A 21347-nucleotide genomic window follows, 5' to 3' on the forward strand; every position below is an offset into this window, starting at 1 on the left:
GATTCTTTAGTTGTTTTTCCATATTCACATGTTTTGATAACTGAGTCTTTTCCGCATTGGAACACAATGCAATGCTAATTTAAGCAAGCCATGGATCTCCAATGAGAGCAAAGTCAAGTCCCATGGGTTTCTGGAGTGGAGTGGACATAAGATGTAATGAAAGTGTACCTCCATCCCATCCATGCTATTTTAGTTTGGACCAGCTTCAGAACCTAAACACATTTAAGTCATAACAGTCCATTCCCCTACCTTATACGATGTCTCAATTTCTGAAAAAAGGATTAGCAAGTTGAATGCAAGAAGCAGGTGTGAGCACTCTCCACAGGTCAGATCCTTAACACCAGCAGACAAGTCTGTAATTTCTAGCCACACTGTATGGCATGCATGAATTTCACTTCAATATGTTTTCCATAGAGGTAGAAAATCACCGTCATATCCTCCCCAGACTTCTCCCATGGTGACAGAAGCATTCTTAGTGATGGAAAGGTCATACCCAACATATGTCAGGGCAGCTGGGCCTTCAGTGGACTTTGTGGCATCTGCTTGCCCTTACCAAACAGCAGAGAGATTTTATTTCAGTTGAATAAAACCAAGAGTCTTGCACAATCTTGTCAGTAGAATGAGACAGATACCCACTTTCCACTCACACCTCCATCTTCTATTTTTTAGACTCACTACCATACAAAAAGGTAACAAGCATTACCAGGGTCAACAACCATTGTGACCCCTGTTTTCCAACATGTTATTTAAAAAAAAAGGTATTGTGGTCTTCCATGCGGGGAAGCGATTTTAATTGCATTTCCCACAGCTTTCTAATTAGTTTAATAATCACATTTGGTGTTCCTGATACTTCAACTTGCTCTCATTAGTCCCATGATGTTTTGTCACACTGTGAAATGTGGAGAACACCCAAAGCAAAGCTAATAGCACATTGCAGAGGGGCCGAGCATATCACAAATACCCCTGTAAGAACACACGGAACAGTGCAAACCTCCCAGATCCTGATGTACGACGTGCCAGGCAACGGTACTAGTCAGAAGATTCAGGTCTGCTGGAGCTCTCTGCTCTGTCATTCCTGACACTTCACAAGCTGCACCTGTGGGAATTAGCATATTAAGGCGGAGGATGCAGTTGACCCAGTATAGCTGTATGTTTGGAAAATCATTTCTGAGTTGCCATTTTCTCATGGGTGTTAAAATACTGGATATCCCAGGCATCAGCATATGCATGTGTTAACAGATTCACATGGACTGGTGTCTGTTCTTTGGCAAAGAAGACTGCTCTTCCACCTACTTGTAGAGTTTTCTAGTTTTTGTTTTTTATTCAAAGCCTTTGCAAGAGACCTAGCAAAACAATTCAGAGTAGCTTAGTAATCTAGCAGGAGAGAATCAAAAGAGGGCAGAATTTAAATTGTATCTTATAAAGTTTATATTTGAAAAGCTCCATGGATTCTTCTCATTTCATTCAACTAAGGAAGCTTGCCGCTCAGGATTTAGAAGGAAACAGGTGAGAAAGTCTCTGGAATTACAATGATCTCAACACAGGATGGCACCTGAGGAGACTTTTATTTATGCAAAAAAAAAAAAAAAAACTATGATGGCTGGCAGACTTCCATTACTTTCCCCTTTAGGAAGAAAATAGCTGTTTTCTTCTTCAAAACAGGGTCAACCAGAAACCACACCTGAAGTTAGTTCAGCTTATCCAAATACTTCAAAGAAACAATAGGACTTTTAAAAGTCACAATAGCAGCAGCCTGTATTTGAGGAGCAAAAGAAATAAAAGGAAAAGCCAACCCACAGTATTTAGAGAGCAAATGTTCAGCATAAAAGATGGAAAACTACTTTGGAGAGCAATTAAGACATTTTGGGCAGAAAAGATAGAAATTCTGTCCTTTGACAGATGAATGGAAATGAACAAAAAAACAAACAAGAACAGAAAGAAACATGGAAGCAAGAGACCATGCCAGTCAGTTCAAGGAGTTGTTTTCCCTGGGAATTATATTTGCCATAATTGAGAAATTGGAAACTTATACTCTGTAAATTCTAAGTTGTTTTATTTTTGTCCCTGAGGTCAGTGATCAGTGGTTTCCTGACATGGAAATGTTTTATTCTTCTACCCTCAACAACAGCTCCAAGTTTGATGGTGTGTGATTATATGGAGCTACACACAGGAAGAAATGGCTTTCTTGGCAAGCTTTCATTGATCAGGCCTCTCCCGGTGCTCTGCCTTTAGTGCAGTCAAGTGCTGAAGTTCAAGGTATACAGGCCAACGCCTTCCTAAATTAACCATCCATGCAATCTTGCCACCTACCTGGTAGCTTCTACATTATGGCATTGTGAGGAAATTTCAGTAACATCATACAACAGACAAAAATGGTCTTTTACATAATAAAATAGGGGAGGAATCCCATACCCGCCACCTGTGTCTTAACATAACCATCTCCTTGATACTCCAAGTATCCTGGCCACTCAAGTTCAGCATGGCACTGACTGAGTTAAACCATCCTGCCTACAGCCTAAAACCCTAGCAGGCTGAGGGTCCTGTTAGGTAGCCCCGAGCCCGGCCCCTTTCCTCTGTTAAATTTTAAATACTGCACGGGAACCATTTTCCCCGCGAGGCTTCCCACACTAGGGATGAACCCTCCTCTGCGGAATTTTGGCACCCTATTAATTAGTGGTTATGAGTAGGAGCTGCTCTCGCTCAGCAACTCCTATTCTGCCATCAGTCAAGTGTGATTCTGTAATAAATTTCCACAAGGCGAACTATTTCTGGTAATTCTCCCTAATTAACACCAGGCCTGCTAATAATACATCAGTCCTTATGTGTTTCTGATATAACCAAGATCTTGTCTGAGAGTGCTCAAAAAGGAAAACCGCCACCTTAAATTAAGCTTTTTGCTGGCCAAAGGATTTTTATATGTAGTTCTGTAAGAAAACCTTTGATAATCTTAATATCAGGGACATTTGACTAGAAAACACTGAACAACAGGGAGTCTTGCTCTGGTTGAGCGCTGAATGGGGAATTATTGTGAACACACGGTTGAGACTTAAGCCTATAAATCTTGGACTGGATTACTGTTTCTTAATGAAGGAATGACAGATCTCTTATTTTGTCGGTGCATTTTAATGTGCAATGACGTGATTGATAGAAACCAAACAGCAGCTATTAAAATGTCAGATGCAGACTTGATGCCCTTAAAAGCTGGGCTTCTGGAGTTTAATATACTGTGAGCAAATAGACTTGCATTTCTTTCTTGGTCACAATATACAGCATATAACAGCAGCATTCCTCTTAGCTTTATAACACTGGGGGGGAAAATCTTGCCCAACCCAATAAACAAACAAGGAGGAGGTGAGTCTACCTCGTTATGGGAGCTCAGGAGACTGGGAGGAGATACACCCAGAGTCACTTCTGGCTAATTCAGACTGTCACAATGTACATGACAATTTCAGCTTCACCATGATCCGTGACCCTAATACCTGATCAAATCAGTTATTCCAATAAATATTATTATCAAAAAATATTCTAAAAAGATGGGCTGGGAAAGTGGCTCAGTGGTAGAGCGCTTGCCTTGCATGCCTGAGGCCCTGGGTTTGATTTCTCAGCACCACATAAGCAAAAAAGGAAAAAGCCAGAAGTGGTGCTGTGGCTCAAGTGGTAGAGTGCTAGCCTTGAGCTGAAGAGCTGAGGGACAGCGCCCAAGCCAAGTTCAAGGCCCCATGACCAGACTCCAAAAAAAAAAAAAAAAAAAAAAATTCTAAAAAGAGAGCTTATCTACTAACTTGTCAATATTTTAATATACATTCTACATGCAGAACATAAAAATGAATAGAATTGGCTGGGAAGGTGGCTCAGTGGTAGAGCGCTTGCCTTGCATGCCTGAGGCCCTGGGTTCGATTCCCCAGCACTACATAAGCAAGAAAGAAAAAAGCCAGAAGTGGCGCTGTGGCTCAAGTGGTAGAGTGCTAGCCTTGAGCTGAAGAGCTGAGGGACAGCGCCCAGGCCCAGAGTTCAGACCCCACGAGCGGAACCCCCCCCCCCAAAAAAAGAATAGAATTGTATTTTTCAAATATGCTGGCTATGGGGTATTTTGAAGGGTAAATATCACACAAGAGGGATTCTCCAGGGAATTATTACAGCTCCTCCTCCCCCCACCACATGATACATTAATAGCCATATGTCATTCACAAAGAAAAACCAGGAGAGCATGTCTTCACCATGGCTGTCATTTATTGATTATGTGCCCATTAAGGTATTAATACACTGATTATATTTCTTATGTGACTTTTTAATGCAAAAATATATCCAACAGCAAAACACAGCAGATATGTACACACTTAAAAAACTTATAGAAACAGAAGTTGGCGATTAGTAAGCCAAATTGCAACTCAAGAATTTCAATTCAATACCTTTAGACATTTGGGGTAAGGGGACACACTGAAACTCACACGGAAGTAAAACTATTCAGTGCATTTTCTCTTTCCTTCAGTGGGGATGACTAAACCCAGTGTCGCAAAGATGCTAAACATCATCCTGGATCCATATTTGAACTGGGAAAGGGAATTCTTTCATATACAAGCATTCCTAACACAGTGACTGCCCTGCAACAGTGGTACATTTTGGGGTGGGAGGGATAATCATAAACACTGCGACACCGATATTGATGACTGAAATTTTTTTCCCTCTATGTATTAATGAGACCGAACATTTAGGTTTTACATTTCAGGTATAATCTTGATCTTTAATACGTAACATGTACGCTGTGGCCAATGGGCAACCGAAATGACCTAGCTCATTGTTTTTAAAAGCTGCAACCCACAGCCCACGTAACTCTAGAGAAATGCTATACATATGACTCTACCATGAAAGTTTGAGAACTGGTAAATACAAGTAGAGGCTTTTTAGAGTCATATGCTAATTTCCCTCTGCGTTTTTATCAAGTACACTTCAAAATATATATCTTGAGAGAGTACACGTCAATGCTCTAAAGAAGCAATAATAATAATAACCCTGCTAGACACAGAATATTTATAATCAGAAAAATAAATATTCAGGGAGCTCACCAGAAGAATAAAGTGCTCTGTCAGTTATTAAAATATTAATGTTGGTGAATTAAACATGGCAATCCCCACCAGAAAATACAGAGATACTTCTGGGTTATGGTCAGTATTTATTTCACAGGATTAACTGTCTTAGGAACACAGATATAAAGCATATGGACACAAAGATAACTTAGGAAGCAACGCTACTCTCTTAGGATTTAAAATCTGGATTTTATTATGCTCCATTACATTACATTATGCTCCATGAATAATATGTAGAATAAAAAGTCTAATAAACATGATATATATTCCTAAAGAAATATAACTTGATGAGAAATCCAGGTTAAATAAAAAAAATCTTTGAAGACCATACCCAAATGGCACTGACTTATCAAATATTATCTTGGCATAAAATCTAGAAAGGCAAAACTAAAGCAACAAAACGCGAACATGCCAAAACAAAACCACCAATTTGTTTTGTAATACACAGAATGAAAGAATGACGTGGAGATGGGTGTCCTGGGCCAGCAAGTCGCCTCTAGGGGGCTTCAGCAGCGCTGAGATAATGCACAATTCAGTTCCTGCCCCCTACACAAGATGCAGGGTGGGAGGTAGTGTGGGGTTGCTATGGGAGAAGCACTCAGTTTGCAACTGTGTCACCCCTTGTTATTCCTTTATCCCCAGTTAATTATTATCTGCATATAATATAAGCCTGAAGGACCATACATTAACAGCTTTCAGGACAGATGCCTTGAAAGTTCTTAGGGAGGTTAAACAAATAGTATAGCCTAAAACCTCCTCTGTAACAAACATGCACACAATGGGCCCAGAGTGGGAGTGAGTGATGGGGCTGGAAGGATGTGTGGACTGTCTGGCCTTTAAAAGCACCTTGCCCCAAACAGATTCCAATTATACTGCAGCGGGACCATGGGCTTTCATCCACTCGAGAAACAAAGAGAAAGCTACTAAATGTACTAAATGCCATAATTTGTTTTCTGACTGGGCAGAGATTAACGGTACCCACAGTTTTACCACAATTGTTTCTGTGTCTCCAGGTGGTATCTCCATAATTCTTTAACCCATTGGGAAAATAAATAACAAGGCAATCCAAATAATTCAGCAAATTCTCCTCCCAGGATACTGAAACTCTGGGACTAAAAGCTTCCCAAAGAAGAAACCCCAACACACACACACACACACACACACACACACACTCACACACACACACTCACACACACACACACACACACACACACACACACCATTTTATCACAGCTGTCTAACCAGTCCTAATGTAGAACTTTTTTTTTATCCCTTAGCAAGAAGAGCTCTCAAATTTTCAGTCAGTGGCATAGGCCTACAAGTGATCAGATTTTCATCATCTGAAAGTGGAAAGTGGTTCTTTTGGTTTGTTGTTTAGGTTAGGCACAATCCTTCGGTTACCACAACTCCTAACTATCTACTACCTATTTCTTCGCAGAACAGAGAAAACTGTAGAGCTTCAAGCTATTTAATCAGCTCTGTATCTCAATATGAGGGAGGGAAAAAATTGGAGTTTGACTAATACAGGTGATAAAGTATACACAGTAAATAGAAACTGTCCTATTTCAATAAAAGCAACAATTGAGATATGTAAGCTATATGCAGTTCTGGGGAGGAAGGTAGAGAAAAGAGAACAATGTAACACTCTTATTGGCTGGATACATTTTGAGCAAAAGTCTCATTGGCCTTTCCCACTGGAATGATCAATTCTAAGACCAAAAGAAAAGTACACACATTTTCAATGAAACTGACACTTCCTACTGATAATATTCTGTTTAAACTCTTATTTACTATTTCAAAGATAAACAGTTTTTTAACCATGATTCTCTTATTAATAAAGTTTAAGTCATTTCTACTGCTTTTTGCACATACTCTCATAACTATCAAGGAAAGTGTAATTATTTCAGAATAGAGACTAGAGGCATTCTTCCTAAAATTTCATTCTTTGATGTATTCTAAGATGACTTTAATAGTCAATCAGAAGAACTCTGATAAAGGTTATTGGGGGGGGGGGGGAATACAGGAAAAAGTACTACTAAATGCTAAACTGTCCTTTTTATAAAACCAAGTATTTCCTCATAGACTTGGTTTTTAATGATAGAAGTTTCTCTTCAGGATACTATTAGTTTTCAACTCTTCATGAAAATAATCTAAAACTTAATTGGTAATTTAATTCTTTTCCTTTTTCTTCAAAATTCTTCTGAACTGCTGGCTTTCAAAAATTCACAGAATGAGCATGCTTTTTGCAAAGAGGCTTGTCCTTCTTGGAGAAAAATGTCTGACCTTCCAAACTTTCACAGCACACCTGGAAAAGAAGTATTGAGAGAATATCAGTATTTTAATCAAGTATGCCAGGGAAGAGGACCATGACGGTTCTCTAGCAGATCATATGACAAAGCACTACACACAGGGCTGTTATACAACCTGACATCTCAAGATTACTGTGACATTTCATGTGGACTTTTAAAGCAGTGAAGGACTTTTGAAGGGGATGTAATTCAATTTATTTAAATCACTAATCATTACTTTTCCTTGTTGAGAGTGAAACAGTTTTAGTGAAATGTTAATACATAACAAGGAAATACTCAATATACTTTCTCTCTCTAAATTATCATCAATGCATTTGTATCCATTTCTTGTTATAGAGCACACACACAACTCAATTGCTTGTCCAAACCTGTGTTAAGTCCAACATTAGTCTGCACTGAACACAGAGAGTAAATTTCTTTTAAGATTTACTTCTGTTATTAAATTATTGATTCATAAGAGAAATCTCTTTAATTCACTGGCTCATTGAGGAACTATCTGGCTGATAGACAGTTATGTCAGTCAGACAGACAGATATGTCAGACAGACAGTTAAGCTTCTTGCCTTTCCTACAGCTTTTGCCCATTGTAATGCCCCTGAACAGCCTTGCTAGAAAAGAGAAAATGAATTGGCCAAGAGTTGCTATGTGTGACCTGGACAAATCTTAAGACAGATGAAGTAAACAAGAGTCAGATCAAAGGCAACTTTTGGAGCAATCATCTGACTAATTAACATTATTTCTTTCCTGTCATACAGAAGTTAGTGATATAACATCTTATTTTAAAATTCCATTGGAACAGAGCACTTGTGTATTCAGTTTTAGTGAATATTTAAAGTGTCTTTATTTCTCAAATTAAAAAAATGCATCTTAGATGACTGTTACCCTCTAAAAATGAAGCCAAAATGTTACAATGTTAGATGGCTAAAAAATAGGTAAAGATTTCATGTTGATTACAGTCTCTAAAAGAAAAGAATATGTGTGTGCTGTTGCTAAGGAAATAAAAGAATCAAGAGCTGATTGTCAGTGTTCATAGGATGATATTTTTTAATTTTTATTTATTTATTTATTTTTTTGGTCCGGTCGTGGGGCCTGAACTCTGGGCCTGGGCGCTGTCCCTCAGCTCTTCAGCTCAAGGCTAGTGCTCTACCACTTGAGTCACAGCGCCACTTCCGGCTTTTTTCTTTTTGCTTATGTGGTGCTGAGGAATCAAACCCAGGGCCTCAGGCATGCAAGGCAAGCGCTCTACCACTGAGCCACCTTCCCAGCCCCAGAATGATATTTTTATAATTGTTACTTTTTAATTTTTATTGTAAAGTGATGTACAGAGGGGTTACAGTTACATAAGTCAAGTAATGAGTACATTTCTCTTGAACAGTATTACCTCTTCTCTCATTTTCTTTTTAAGAACTACCTGATGGCTCAAAATTTTACTTTAAAATGCTCAAAAAAATAAAGTTTAGGAAAAAAAATTATTACTGATTTAATATTTCTATATAGGAGATACATAGCTTCTCCTTATAGATCAAAATGTGTTAAAGTATTAACACAGAAAATTTCAGATAATTTCAGATAATTGGCAGATAATTTCAGAAAATACCAAAACTGTAATAATTTTTCAAATCACTGTAAAATTATGTTTATTAAGGATTACACAATATTAGCACTAGAACTAGCCATAGTCTACCAATTTAATTAGGAAGATAGAGTTTACTTACTGAGCATACAAAGCAAGTATCATGCCAAGTATAGCCCAAGGCTTCCAGGAACATGTCCCCAGCTTCGATGGGGAATTCACATCCACGGCATATAGTACCAAAAAGGGCATAATAATCTATTGAGGGAGGAGAGAAAGGAGTCAAACTTTACAAAGTTTGATAATTCGTAGAAAAGAGCAACAAAATTGGAATTAAATGAAATACTGAAGGTAAAGATACATGGGATCACAAAAAATTTCAAGCTGTCTAATACTTGGCTTGAGAGTTCAGGTTTCCATTAGCAATCATTATTTATACAATTTGACATGCTTTATTGTATTCTTCATATTTTACTTTTCACTTTGAACCCACGGATCGTGGATAGAGGAAACATCTATTAAGATAAGGAAGACTGTGTTAAAAACTGACTTGAAAAGTTAAGAGAAAAAAAGACCAAATTAGTTAGAAGCAACATTTAAATAAATATTCAGTACTATTTTTCCTGTTTGGTAATGCTTTGGGTTTTAAGAATTTGACTTCTTCGAATACATTAAATATAGAAAAGTTAGATAGGAATGTGTTTTGGCGAGGAAGGGACTGTCAGTCAAGACAACTAAGCAACTAAATAAGAAAACCAACTAACCAACAACCACACACAAAAAGTCTCTTCAGAAGAACTACAATTATGTCTTGACTGAATAGTGTAGGCAGCTTGTAGCTAAACTATATCAAATGGTGCACGGTGTATTTTTCTAGAATTTCTAGTGCTCACTGGTGATTAATGTGGAATAGATCCAAGTTGTTTCTCATTATGGAGCCAAAAGGGAGGCGAAAATAAGAGTCTAAGAGAAGGAGTTACAGATGATGGTTCATCACTGGCTAATTTTGAACATGATCATTCTGGAATATTCTCTTCTCTAGAATGACACTTCGAGTTCCAAGGTAAAATAAAATTAAACTAAATAGTGGGACTGAAGTAGAGGTATGATCAAGGGAAAAATCCATATTTTGTAATACATTTTGTGGTAGAAATATCTAAAGAGACTATAAGTAAGTGTTACAAAATTCACTGACATCGAGGCATGCAAAACTCAGCTAATAAGACAATGGAATAAATAAGTTCTTAAAGCTGAGTTAATGAAAAATAGTATTTCCAGAGAAGCAATCCAAGTCAAGTAGGAGAAACAAAGGATTTCCAGTTGACTTTTCAAGGCAGTTGCATAGAAGAGCAAAGCCAGAACACATTCATGTTTATAACCACCCAAAATTCACTAGTAGACTGTGGAGGTAGCTTTAAGTTACATGTTTTAGTTGAAAATATATCAATAAGTTATTAGAGATTCAAGCAAAATGTTTTTCCTACTGAACAGTGCTTATTTTTACATTTTGAGTTCTCATAATGAAGTTGGGAATATCTGTTTTGACCAAGTCATATAAACACCTTCTACACTCTGCTATATAATTGAGGTGGAATGAAATGCCTTCAGAACAATTAGGGAAACCAGGTGGTCTAATAACTTTATAGCAAGATAAGGGTTCATATTTTACCTTTACTCAACTCTCAAACTAAGGACTCATGCTCTTACCAGTCTCACAGTAGGGTTCCCCATCCTCCAGGTGAAATACATTATTACGAATGGGCTTTCCACAGGCCACACACACAAAACAGGAAACGTGCCAAGTTTGTTTCAAAGCATTGATGACTTCCTGTTATAGAAGTTAAATGGGGTGAAAGAGAGATGACAATAAATAAACCAAAGCTTACTCTCACGCTTGTAGAAGAGCTAACCTAAAGCAGACACACCAAGTCACCTCCCCTTAAGCCTGTCTTCAAAGTAACAGGAGATACCTAAAAACAGACTCACATACCCTGACACCTACGCACTGTGATATGTGTGCTTCTCACAAAGACCAATAAATGACCTTTTTAAGAGAATAATTATTGTTACTAAAACTTTACATAGATGGCCAGGTGCCAGTGGCTCACGCCTGTAATACTAGCTACTCAGGAGGCTGAGATCTGAGGATCGTGGTTCAAAGCTAGCCTGGGCAGGAAAGTCCATGAGACTCTTATCTCCAATAAACCACTAAAAACTGGAAGTGGTGCTGTGGCTCAAGTGGTAGAGCGCTCAGTGCCCAAGCCCAGAATTCAAGCCCCATGACCAACCAAAAAAACAAAAACAAAAAAAAAAAAACTTTACATAGATGGTAAATAAAAGAAGTAGTTCATAATTGTGAGTGACTACAGAAGTCTGCTTTCTTTCAAAGGGGTCAGAAAATATTAGCTTAATAGTTTTCTATCAAGGAGAGGAAACATATGAAAAGGAAAAAATGCTTATTCTGGTACATTATGGAAGCAAAAAATTGGTGATATAATTAGCATAATCCAATTAGTTTAGCTTGCAGTTGGCAATTTGGAATCAGCTGTGACTTCCCTAGCATGTACTGTACCAAAAGTATTTGAACCATAAAGCATAATTCTAATCTGCAATGGCCTCTGGTTAACTATACCAGGCATGAGAGACTTGAGCCCAATTTTAATGAATAAAGGAGGTCTGAGGGAGTTGGTTTTACAATGAAGTATTTCTTTGGGTTGAGAAAAAGTCAGTCATTCAAAAATAATTTCTGAAGAACAGTGAGGAACATGGCAACTGGTTCGTTCCATATCCTAGAACCTTACTGCCCTCAGATTCTGGAATCCATACAACACACTCATACATTACAATGTATTCCTTACTAATTACCTGCCATTGGTATAACTGAAACCCCTATTCTCTTTATTCCCAAAATATTGTACAAGTTAATAATAGAAATGTTTCAGGTGACATACGTAAGTATCTTCAGTTTTAGACCTATTCACTCAATAATTCATACATTCTTCTCAATTAATACAAATTAATTTCATGACTATGTTTTCCTGTTGAGAGTATTAGAATTTAGCAAAACCATTTCTGACTTTTTCTTTAAAATGTGGTCAGGCAACAAAGTTTTTTTGAAAATCAACTTCTACCTCCTAGTCCCCTTCAAGAACAAGCTGTCCCTGATTCAATCACTGGCAATTAAGATATTCCAGAACAGCACATGCATTTATTCATCATTATTTATCATGCATCTGGGTCCTAAATCACTCCCTTTCTGCAAAAAAAAAAAAAGGTGTGGTTTGAAACGATTTTTCTATTACCTGTGTACTCAAAACTGTAGTTACATTTTTTGTAGTTACATTTTTAAACATTATATGCATTGAAGGTAAATGTATCTACTGTAAGTCTCATGTTTTATACACTTCATAAGGTCAGTGTCCTGTGCTTGAACCCCAACAAGTGGGGAACTGCTGCTCTTATAAAAGTCCTGGAATTTAATTTAAAACAGTGAAGGTGTCAGTTCTGAGAAGTGTGATGTGTGTGGTCCTGGGCGACCTCTTCATTCCTGAGCAAACAGGGTCCTGCGGAGGTAGCACACCCACAGAAAGTTATGTTTTCCCCACAGTGGAGACTTTTGCCAGACAAGCCAGCACTCAGTAAGACAAAACCAAGGACAACTTAACCCCACGAGTCTGATATACTTCTACAGAGGTCTATTTAGGTTTGCTTTACAATAATAAATAGTGATGAAAGTAGAGAGGGCTGATAAAACAAAAAGAAAATAACAAGTATAAATGGTGGAAGTGTTTTATAACAGAACAACTATTTTGCTGCAGAACTCACTAAGGATGAAAAAAAAAATCGCTTCTAGTACTTACTCCAAGGATCTTCCTTTGGCATCGACCACATTCAGGAGCAAAGAATTTCTCATAGCACAGCTCACAATACAGAGCCCCTTTCTCCTCTACAAATCCAATGTAGGCCATGGTATTTTTGCAGTGAGCACAGTTAAATTCTTCTGGGTGCCAAGATTTCCCCAGTGCCACTAGGAATGGTCCCCTGCCAGAAGAAAACAGATCAACTTGACTTGATGATCAGAGTTTCTTGTTATCATGGATAGGACATTTTTATGCTATATCCAATCAAACACTTGCTTCATTTTCCTGCACAGAACTGGTTACAGGGTACTGTGAATGTTCACAGGGATTGTGCATTTATGTGGAGAGGGGTAAAGGAACCAAGCACTTAAGAAAGGTCACCATCCTCACCCCACTCTGACTATCACTGGAGGATTACTTAGTGGCAGTTATTACTAAGTTACCATAAGTCAACATGTCTATATCATAACAAAGATTGTGCATTAGGATCTATGTAACAGGGACCGAAATGAAGCAGCAGAGCAACAATGTGTGTTTTAAAGAGAGATGAGTTGATATTTCTAGAAAATAAAGAAACATTTGGTAATTTCCAAGTTTTTACAAAAGTGGTAATTATTATCAGAGAAAAGACAATAGTCAATATTTCTTCTCCACGCATTTACTTATTTCTTAACTTCATTAAACATCAATTTTTTTTTGGGAGGGGGGGGTCCGATCATGGGGCCTGAACTCTGGGCCTGGGCGCTGTCCCTCAGCTCTTCAGCTCAAGGCTAGCGCTCTATCACTTGAGCCATAGCGCCACTTCCGGCTTTTTTTCTTTTTGCTTATGTGGTGCTGGGGAATTGAACTCAGGGCCTGATGCATGCAAGACAAGCGCTCTATCACCGAGCCACCTTCCCAGCCCCAAACATCAATTTTTCACCCTCCAAAATGAACTACAGAATCTATGAACCCTGTATTATGAGTTGTTTGAAGCCATTTGGAAAGATCTTGTTTCAAATACGGCTGTCTTTTTGAATGTCATCTTTTTGTGGTAGGACATTTAGCATGAGATCGACTCTCAAAAGATGTTAAGTACGCAGCACAGATCTATTACCTACAGACTGTCCATCTTATTCAACTCATGCATTTGAAATTTTACATCTATTGTTTAGCTACTCTGCCCTTGCTCCTCCCTAAACAGTATTGATTTTTAATGCACATTTGGATTGAGGAAACAAATGTTTTTAAAGAGACTTTTCCCATTACCTGCTATGCAGTCATGAACTGATAAGATGGATTTGGTTCACTTGACAGGAACCCATTATGTAGCCTTATCTAGTCATGAAGCCTGCAGAGATGAACCATTCTAGCCTCTGCAACACACTTTCCAGTAGCTGTACCACACTAATTTTTATTCATAAATTGGCTTTACCTCCGAGGCACTTTTACACTTATCTAATTTGCCCAGGCAGCATTCCTGTGAGACAGACCAGGGCAGTTATTACGAACTTAGTTCAACAGATGGTGTTGGCTGAGAGACAGAATGTTCAGGAGATATGACCAAATACCATAAAATCACTGATTGAACTAACGCTGCAAACGGAATTTCTGGGTATTCCAGTCAATTGATATTCTGCCTTTGATCTTCCCTACGATCAACTAACATCAGAGTGACCACAAGGTAACTGGTAGAAAGGACCAGACACTGGACTTCTAGGCAGATTAATAGAAAAAGTCAGCAATGAGCATCACAGAGCCACAGCGTTATTCAATCTTTGACAGTAACACAAACCCTGCTATTCAGTAACTATCTGCAAATTGTCCTATGAGTACTTAGAACCAGCCCTCAGTTCTGAAAGATCTGAAGTAGAAAGTCTAGGGATGGAATTTTTTTCTGTACGGTAGAAGAGTGTTTTCTAGATCCACATTTTGTTAATATATTTTTTTCTGTTAACATATGTTGATTATATAGGTTATTTCATTGTGATATTTTTATGCAAGCATACAATGTCCTCTGCTCAAACTTACTCCTGCTATCCTTCATTCCTCCCTCCCTTCATAAAACAATTTCAACATGTTTTACTGTTCCATTTTCATATGTGTATATAAAATATTTTGCATATTCACCGTTCACCCTCTATGTTTGTCCTTTCTTCTCACTGGTGTCCAACCCTCAAAAGAACCTGTTACATTCTTGTCAGTCATTTTTTTTAGTACATAGTAACTATAAAAAAAGGTTTCACCATGGTATTTCACACATGCATACATGATGCTTTAGCCAGCTCAGTCCCCTGTACTGCTCTCATTTCATATCTGCCTTACCCTTCTATTATTCAAATTTTCAGCAAATTTCTTTTGCCAGCTTGATGCATAAGCAATGTACTTTTATATTATTCACCCTCCATCATTCTCTCATATTCCTTTTCTTCCACATTCTCCAAACTGTCCCTCCATTATAATCATGCTCTGTACAGATGTCTGTCTGTCTTTTACAACTAGATTCCTCATAGAAGAGCAAACATGTGACCTTTGTCCTAAATCTGGCTTACTTTGTTTCGCATGATGATATCTAGTTCCATCATTTTCCTGCAAATGACGTAATTTCATTCTTCTTTATGAGTGTAAAATACTTCACTGTGTCTACATACCACGTTTTTGTGACCATTCACTAGTTGTAGGACAGGTAGGCTGCCTCTATAGTTTGGCTAAAATAAGCATGTGTACAGTGTCTGTAGGATATTCTGATTTCCCAAGAGTGATCTTGTTGGACCATACTGTAGTTCTATTTTTAGTTTTTAAAGGAACCACCATACTGTTTTCCAACTGGTTGTACTAATTTGCTTTCCCACCAATGGTGTTCTTTAACCCTTCCCCGACATCCTAACCAGCATTTGTTGTTGTTTATGTTGTTGATCTTAGCTGAAGTGAGAAGAAATCTTAATATTGTTAGATTGGCATCCCCATCAAAATTTCAGTGACATTCTCCACAGAAATAAAATAATCATGATGTTCATATGGAACCACAAAAGACCTTAGATGATAGCCAAAACAATCCTGAGTGAAAAGGGCAATGCAGGAAATCTCACAACAGCTGACTTCAAACTATACTACTGAGCCATCGTAGCAAAAACATCGTGATACTGGCACAAAAATGAACACAGAGACCTCTACAGCAGAATATAAGGCCCAGAATTGCCCACAAAGTTATAGCCAACCGATTTTTGCAAAGGTACCAAAAAAAAAAATACTTAGGAGAAAGAGATCTTTCTCAACAGACAGTGCTGGGAAAACTGGACATCCACAAGTAGAAGACAAAGTAGATTCAATTCAACTTCCATGAAGTTGAAAATGCTGAGACATAGGAATAGGCAATAACTTCCTAAATAGAAGTCCAATACCTCAATCAATAAGAGTAAGGATGGACACAAGTAAGGATTGTGTCCAACAAAAAAAGCTTCTTCACAGCAAAGAAAACAATTGAGGAGCCTGAAGGCAGTCTCCAGAATGGGAGAAAATCTTTGCCAAATATACATCTGACAATTAATATCCAGAATTAATATCCAGACTTCCTCATTAATAATGTTATTTTGTACAATCGAGTGCATGTGGTCCCTTGACAATTTTGATAAGTAGTTTCTTATTGTTTTTTAAACTTAAGGTGCTTTTATTATGTTATGACTAATAAGGAATGCCTTCATCGACTAGCAGGAACCAGAAAAGAGGTATGCAGAAATTACTGCGTGTAAACACATTACACTGCCTTCGGTAGGCTGTCCTTCTATTTTTAACTAGCTTGTAAACAGTCCTACTCACCAAGTTCCCTTATCCAGTTTCCTCGGTATATATTTGGCACATAGTTTACTTTCAGATAAATCAAGAAGTCACACTGTTCAAAGCTGGACAAAGTTTTATGAGCATGCTGAGCTTTTCCATCACATAGCTACCTGACTATGTACACATTAAAAAAAAAATCTCCCAGACTAAATTCATTATGACTACCACACAGGGTATAAAAAGACTTTGGAGTTTTATGTTACAATTTGTAAGGGTATTAAAACAGATTCAAGACAACTTATAGTGCAGGATGAATTTTTTGTTCAGGCGCATCTTCAACTTACCTGTACAGCTGAGTGGCCCTACAGGCCACTACTGCTACCTGGCTCCTGAGCTTTCAAAGTAAGTCTGCTCAAACTAAACCTCTCCCTTCTACTAAAGCACTTGTGTTGGTATGCAACTAGAATAAAAAAGAAAAGCTTTGGGGAGTGTAGTTGAGGAGGTGGGAGGGAAGGGATGGTAAGGGAAAAACAAAGGAGAAGGCAACAGTGCTTCATAAGAATGTACTCATGGGGCTGGGAAGGTGGCTCAGTGGTAGAGTGTTTGCCTTGCATGCAGGAGGCCCTGGGTTCAATTCCTCAGCACCACATAAGCAGAAAAAGCCAGAAATGGCGCTGTGGCTCAAGTGGTAGAGTGCTAGCCTTGAGCTGAAGAGCTGAGGGACAGCGTCCAGGCCCAGAGTTCAGGCCCCACAACCAACAACAACAACAACAAAAAGTACTCATTCCCTTACTCATATAACTGTAACCCCTCTGTACAGTATTTTCACAATAAAAAAAAAAAAACTTATTTAAAAAAGAAAGAAAGAAAAGCTTTTCTCCAAGTACTTGAGGAAGCTTAAATGAGAAAAAAAAAAAGAGTTCATAGTTATTCTAGAATAACTTATTAACATCTGGGCCTGGAACCTCAGTCCCAGAATTGTATCTTTTTTTTTTTAATGGAACTGAAGGTTTGAACTCAGGACCCCATGGTTGCTAGATGGGCCCTCTTCTACTTGGACCATGCCTCCAAGCACAAGAATTAAACCTTTTATTATTATTATTATTGTTATTTATTAAACCTGTGCTAATGAGAGATATAACTTCATTTGCTGCAGGATAGTTCTGTGAAATCGCTCTTCCTATGGGCTGTTCTAGAAAGCTCTGAGACCACAGTCATTTTCACAGTGATACCCTGGAAAAATTCCTCTCAGATTTTTGTAACAAGAATAGTTTTGTTTCTCTTGAGCAAGATTTTTTAATATGTTTTTTATTGTGAAAATACTGTACAGAGGGGTTACAATCACATGAGCAAGGTAATGTGTACTTTTATTATCAAGCATTGTTGCCTCCTTCTTTGTTTTACCCCTACCATCCCTTCCCTCCCATCTCCACAACTACACTCTCTCCCCAACACTTCCCACCCCGGCCTAAATTGTAAAGTTCGTGTTTTGACACAGCATCTTAAACATCTCATTGTTGCAATGGGTCCACCTGTATCCCTATTTAAACAATTTGTTTTTTCCCTTCCCCTCCCCAAATTATACCAACATCAAATGCAGTGAAAACAAGGGTTATACTTTGGGGGAGGGACATACAAAGCAACAAAAAATCACGTGGTACCTTATAAATACATTAGAAACAATAGCAAGAAAGAAAAAAAAAAACACTTGAGTCCTTATCTTGGGGTTCATTTCGCTTACCATCATCTTATCTGACCTTTTCTGCTTGTCTCAGATATATACTAGTTATTTGAGCAAGATTTTTTAACTTAGCTTGCTGTGCAGTAGATGATAAAACTTTCTTTTTGGCAAAAAAAGCTGAAAGAAAAATTGCTACCCTAATCATAGGCCATAGGTCTAAGGACCATTGGTCATTATCTAGGTACTGTTCAGAGTTAGTACTAGCTTGGTTTTTAATAGCCTCACCCCTGATCTTGTCTTATATATTTCATATATTCTTAGAAGTCTTTTTAAAAAATATTTCAGGCATGGAGTACAGTATTAATAATTTAGAATATGATCTATTAAAATGAACAGGACTTCATTAGTTCAAATTCAGGTATGAATGGTGAATGGAATTGTAGATGGTAAACACAGTCCCTCTGAGCCTCTAAAAGGAGTTAAAAATGGTCCTCGCTCTTGTAGGTCTCCTTCCAGCACCCTCAGAGTGAACAATGGCTTAACCCATCTCCTGAAACTTACAGAGCACGCATCTTTCCCATCAAAGCCCTCTTACTCATGTACAGATTAAACAGTAAAATCCTTTTGCCTGTAACAAAAGCGCTCCTTTCCTGTTTCAGCGAAGACTAACTTAACAAATTCATTAACACAGGATTAACAACTAAAGAAGTTCTACCTGTCCAAGGTAGGATTGGGTTTCTTTTGTGAACTGGACAGACAGGCTTGGTAAAGGGTAAAGTGGAATAAAAAAATTCCCTTACCTTCTACATATTGCCCAGGCAACTGAGCCCTTACTAGGCTGACTGACAAAGGAAAAGAAAGGAGAGAGTTAAAGCATTTCACTGGCTCAGAAAGAGGAACTATGGGACAAAACTTTCGACCTTCTTCATTTTCTGTGATGCCAAGTAAAAAAGAGAAAGGAACTGCAAATTTTAACAGGTATAACCTGTTGTACACACAAGGACAGGGACTCCCTATTAAAACTTCATATACAATGATATCAATAAGGCAATTTATACTAAATTTTAAAATGAATTTTTTGTATAAATTACAACTCTGGTAAGTAGAATACTGAGCTGATTACTTGCCACTCCTTTCAAAGGAAAGAAATAAGTTTGCTCAAGCGAGATAATCCTTATTTCTCCGAGTACCTGTACAATCCAAGACTTACCTGGATTAAACCTGCCGCAATAATTTTACTATAGACCTCCTTGTTTGTGTTTGTTTTTCTCTAGTTGTTGTGGGCTACTGTAACAAATTATCACAGAATAGATGGCCTAAATAATAATTTATGTAAATTAATAATTTATATAATTTAATAAAAATAATAGAGGCTAGAAGCCCCAAATCAAGAGGTTGGCAGAGTGGTTCTTCAAGGCCTTGGTGTATAGATGGCCATTTTCTCTGTCTTCACCTGGATTCTCTATAGGTATGTCAGCGCCTGACTCTCCTCTTCTTTTATTTTATTGTAAAGATGCTGTACAGAGGGCTTACAGTTACATGAGTAAGGTAATGAGTACATTTCTGGTCAAGCATTGGTTACCCCTTCCTTTGTGAGTCTCCCCTTACAATGATATCTGTTATATCAGATTAAGGCCCACCCTAATGACCAAGCTGACCTCTTTAAAGACCAAATTCCCCTCCGATAGTCATGTTCTGAGCTACTGAAGGTTAGTACTTCAACATATGACTCTGGTGAGACATACCAAATTGAATATACCTTCAATTTCTGCATCAGTAGTACCACTAGGGGAAATCTCCCATTTTCAAGTAAAATCTTAACTAGAAGGGACAATAAATAAGTGTTCTGAGACTGAAATGGATGGTAGAATAGGCTGTAAACTGTTTGCTACTTGAAATAATAACTTGAAATAGCTCTCCTTCTGAAAAAAGTTTGAGAGTCACTAAGCAAAACAGCACATCACTAATGTTAACACTCATCTTTCACTGGAATAAATAATGGGTTTCCTGATTGTGGTCAAAATGGGCTGTACTATAGGCAAACACAGAACAATACTAATGTGGTCATTTTTTAAAACATTCCATATCGACCTAGAAACTAAAGAATCAATATATTTCCAACTTCTTTTACAAAGAAGCTAAACATAAAGGGCTCATTTAATTCCATGCAACAGAAATGGCCACAGATTTTAATGCCACTAGATGCAACACTCAAGAAATAGGCTAGAATGTTTTGGGTTTTTTTTTTTTTTTTTGGGGGGGGGGGGTCCGGTCATGGGGCCTGAACTCTGGGCCTGGGTGTTGTCCCTCAGCTCTTTATTAGCTCAAGGCTAGTGCTCTACCACTTGAGCCACAGCACCACTTTTGGCTTTTTTCTTTTTGCTTATGTGGTGCTGAGGAATCGAACCCAGGGCCTCATGCATGCAAGACAAGCACTCTACCACTGAGCCACCTTCCCAGCCCCAATAGACTAGAATGTTTACAAGCCTATTCCACCAGGAAAATTAAAATGTGGTTTCAGCTAGATTAGTCTGATTTTGTATCCTGTCCCATCAAAACAGCACCCTAAATCAAGTTGATAAAGGGGCATTATCATAATTGTACTGGAAATGTTCCATGGCAAACTTTAAGTGTCAAAGTTTAACTTCTCACTCATTTGTAACTAGTCAAAGTAGTACCTCCAAAATAATTTAAAGATCCATAAACTTTTCAAGATCCAAACAAACCAAAAGATTTCAAACTAATCTGATGATGAAGTTTTAAACTGTATAGGCTCTATAGCAATAATAAGCTCAGCACTAACATACAGAGTTTTGACATTTTCCAAAACAAGTAACTACTAAAAAAAGAAACAGGCTCCAAAACAAACAAAACTCCAACACAACAAAATACAAAATTTGCCTTTATATAAGAATCATTTTTGAAAATTTGAAACATTAAAAGAGTAAATATAAAACATGAACTCTAAAACCATGGTGAGTTTATGACGGAACACTAACCATATAAGTTATACACTAAATCCTACACTTCTCAGCGTTGGCCTGGGTATAATACTCGGTGTTAAAAGGATTAAGCCTGCAACTGC

General features: G+C 37.9%; 1 protein-coding gene across 3 annotated transcripts in view; it reads right to left on the reverse strand.

Annotated features, from left to right (window-relative positions):
- Positions 1 to 4205: 4205 nt before the first annotated feature.
- Positions 4206 to 21347, reverse strand: part of Pdlim5 (PDZ and LIM domain 5) — a 160149-nt gene continuing 143007 nt past the window's right edge. For all 3 annotated transcript variants that reach the window (XM_042701671.1, XM_042701670.1, XM_042701669.1), the window contains exons 10-13: positions 12826 to 13006; positions 10673 to 10793; positions 9108 to 9223; positions 4206 to 7389 (exon numbers count right to left, since the gene is read on the reverse strand). In XM_042701671.1, the coding sequence (XP_042557605.1) occupies positions 7300 to 7389; positions 9108 to 9223; positions 10673 to 10793; positions 12826 to 13006 (508 nt within the window). In that variant the 3' untranslated portion in view covers positions 4206 to 7299. The remainder of the gene's footprint in view (positions 7390 to 9107; positions 9224 to 10672; positions 10794 to 12825; positions 13007 to 21347) is intronic.

Source organism: Dipodomys spectabilis, unplaced genomic scaffold, assembly GCF_019054845.1.
Source record: "Dipodomys spectabilis isolate Male_0828 unplaced genomic scaffold, ASM1905484v1 ptg000297l, whole genome shotgun sequence".
Taxonomy (NCBI): Eukaryota; Metazoa; Chordata; class Mammalia; order Rodentia; family Heteromyidae; genus Dipodomys; species Dipodomys spectabilis.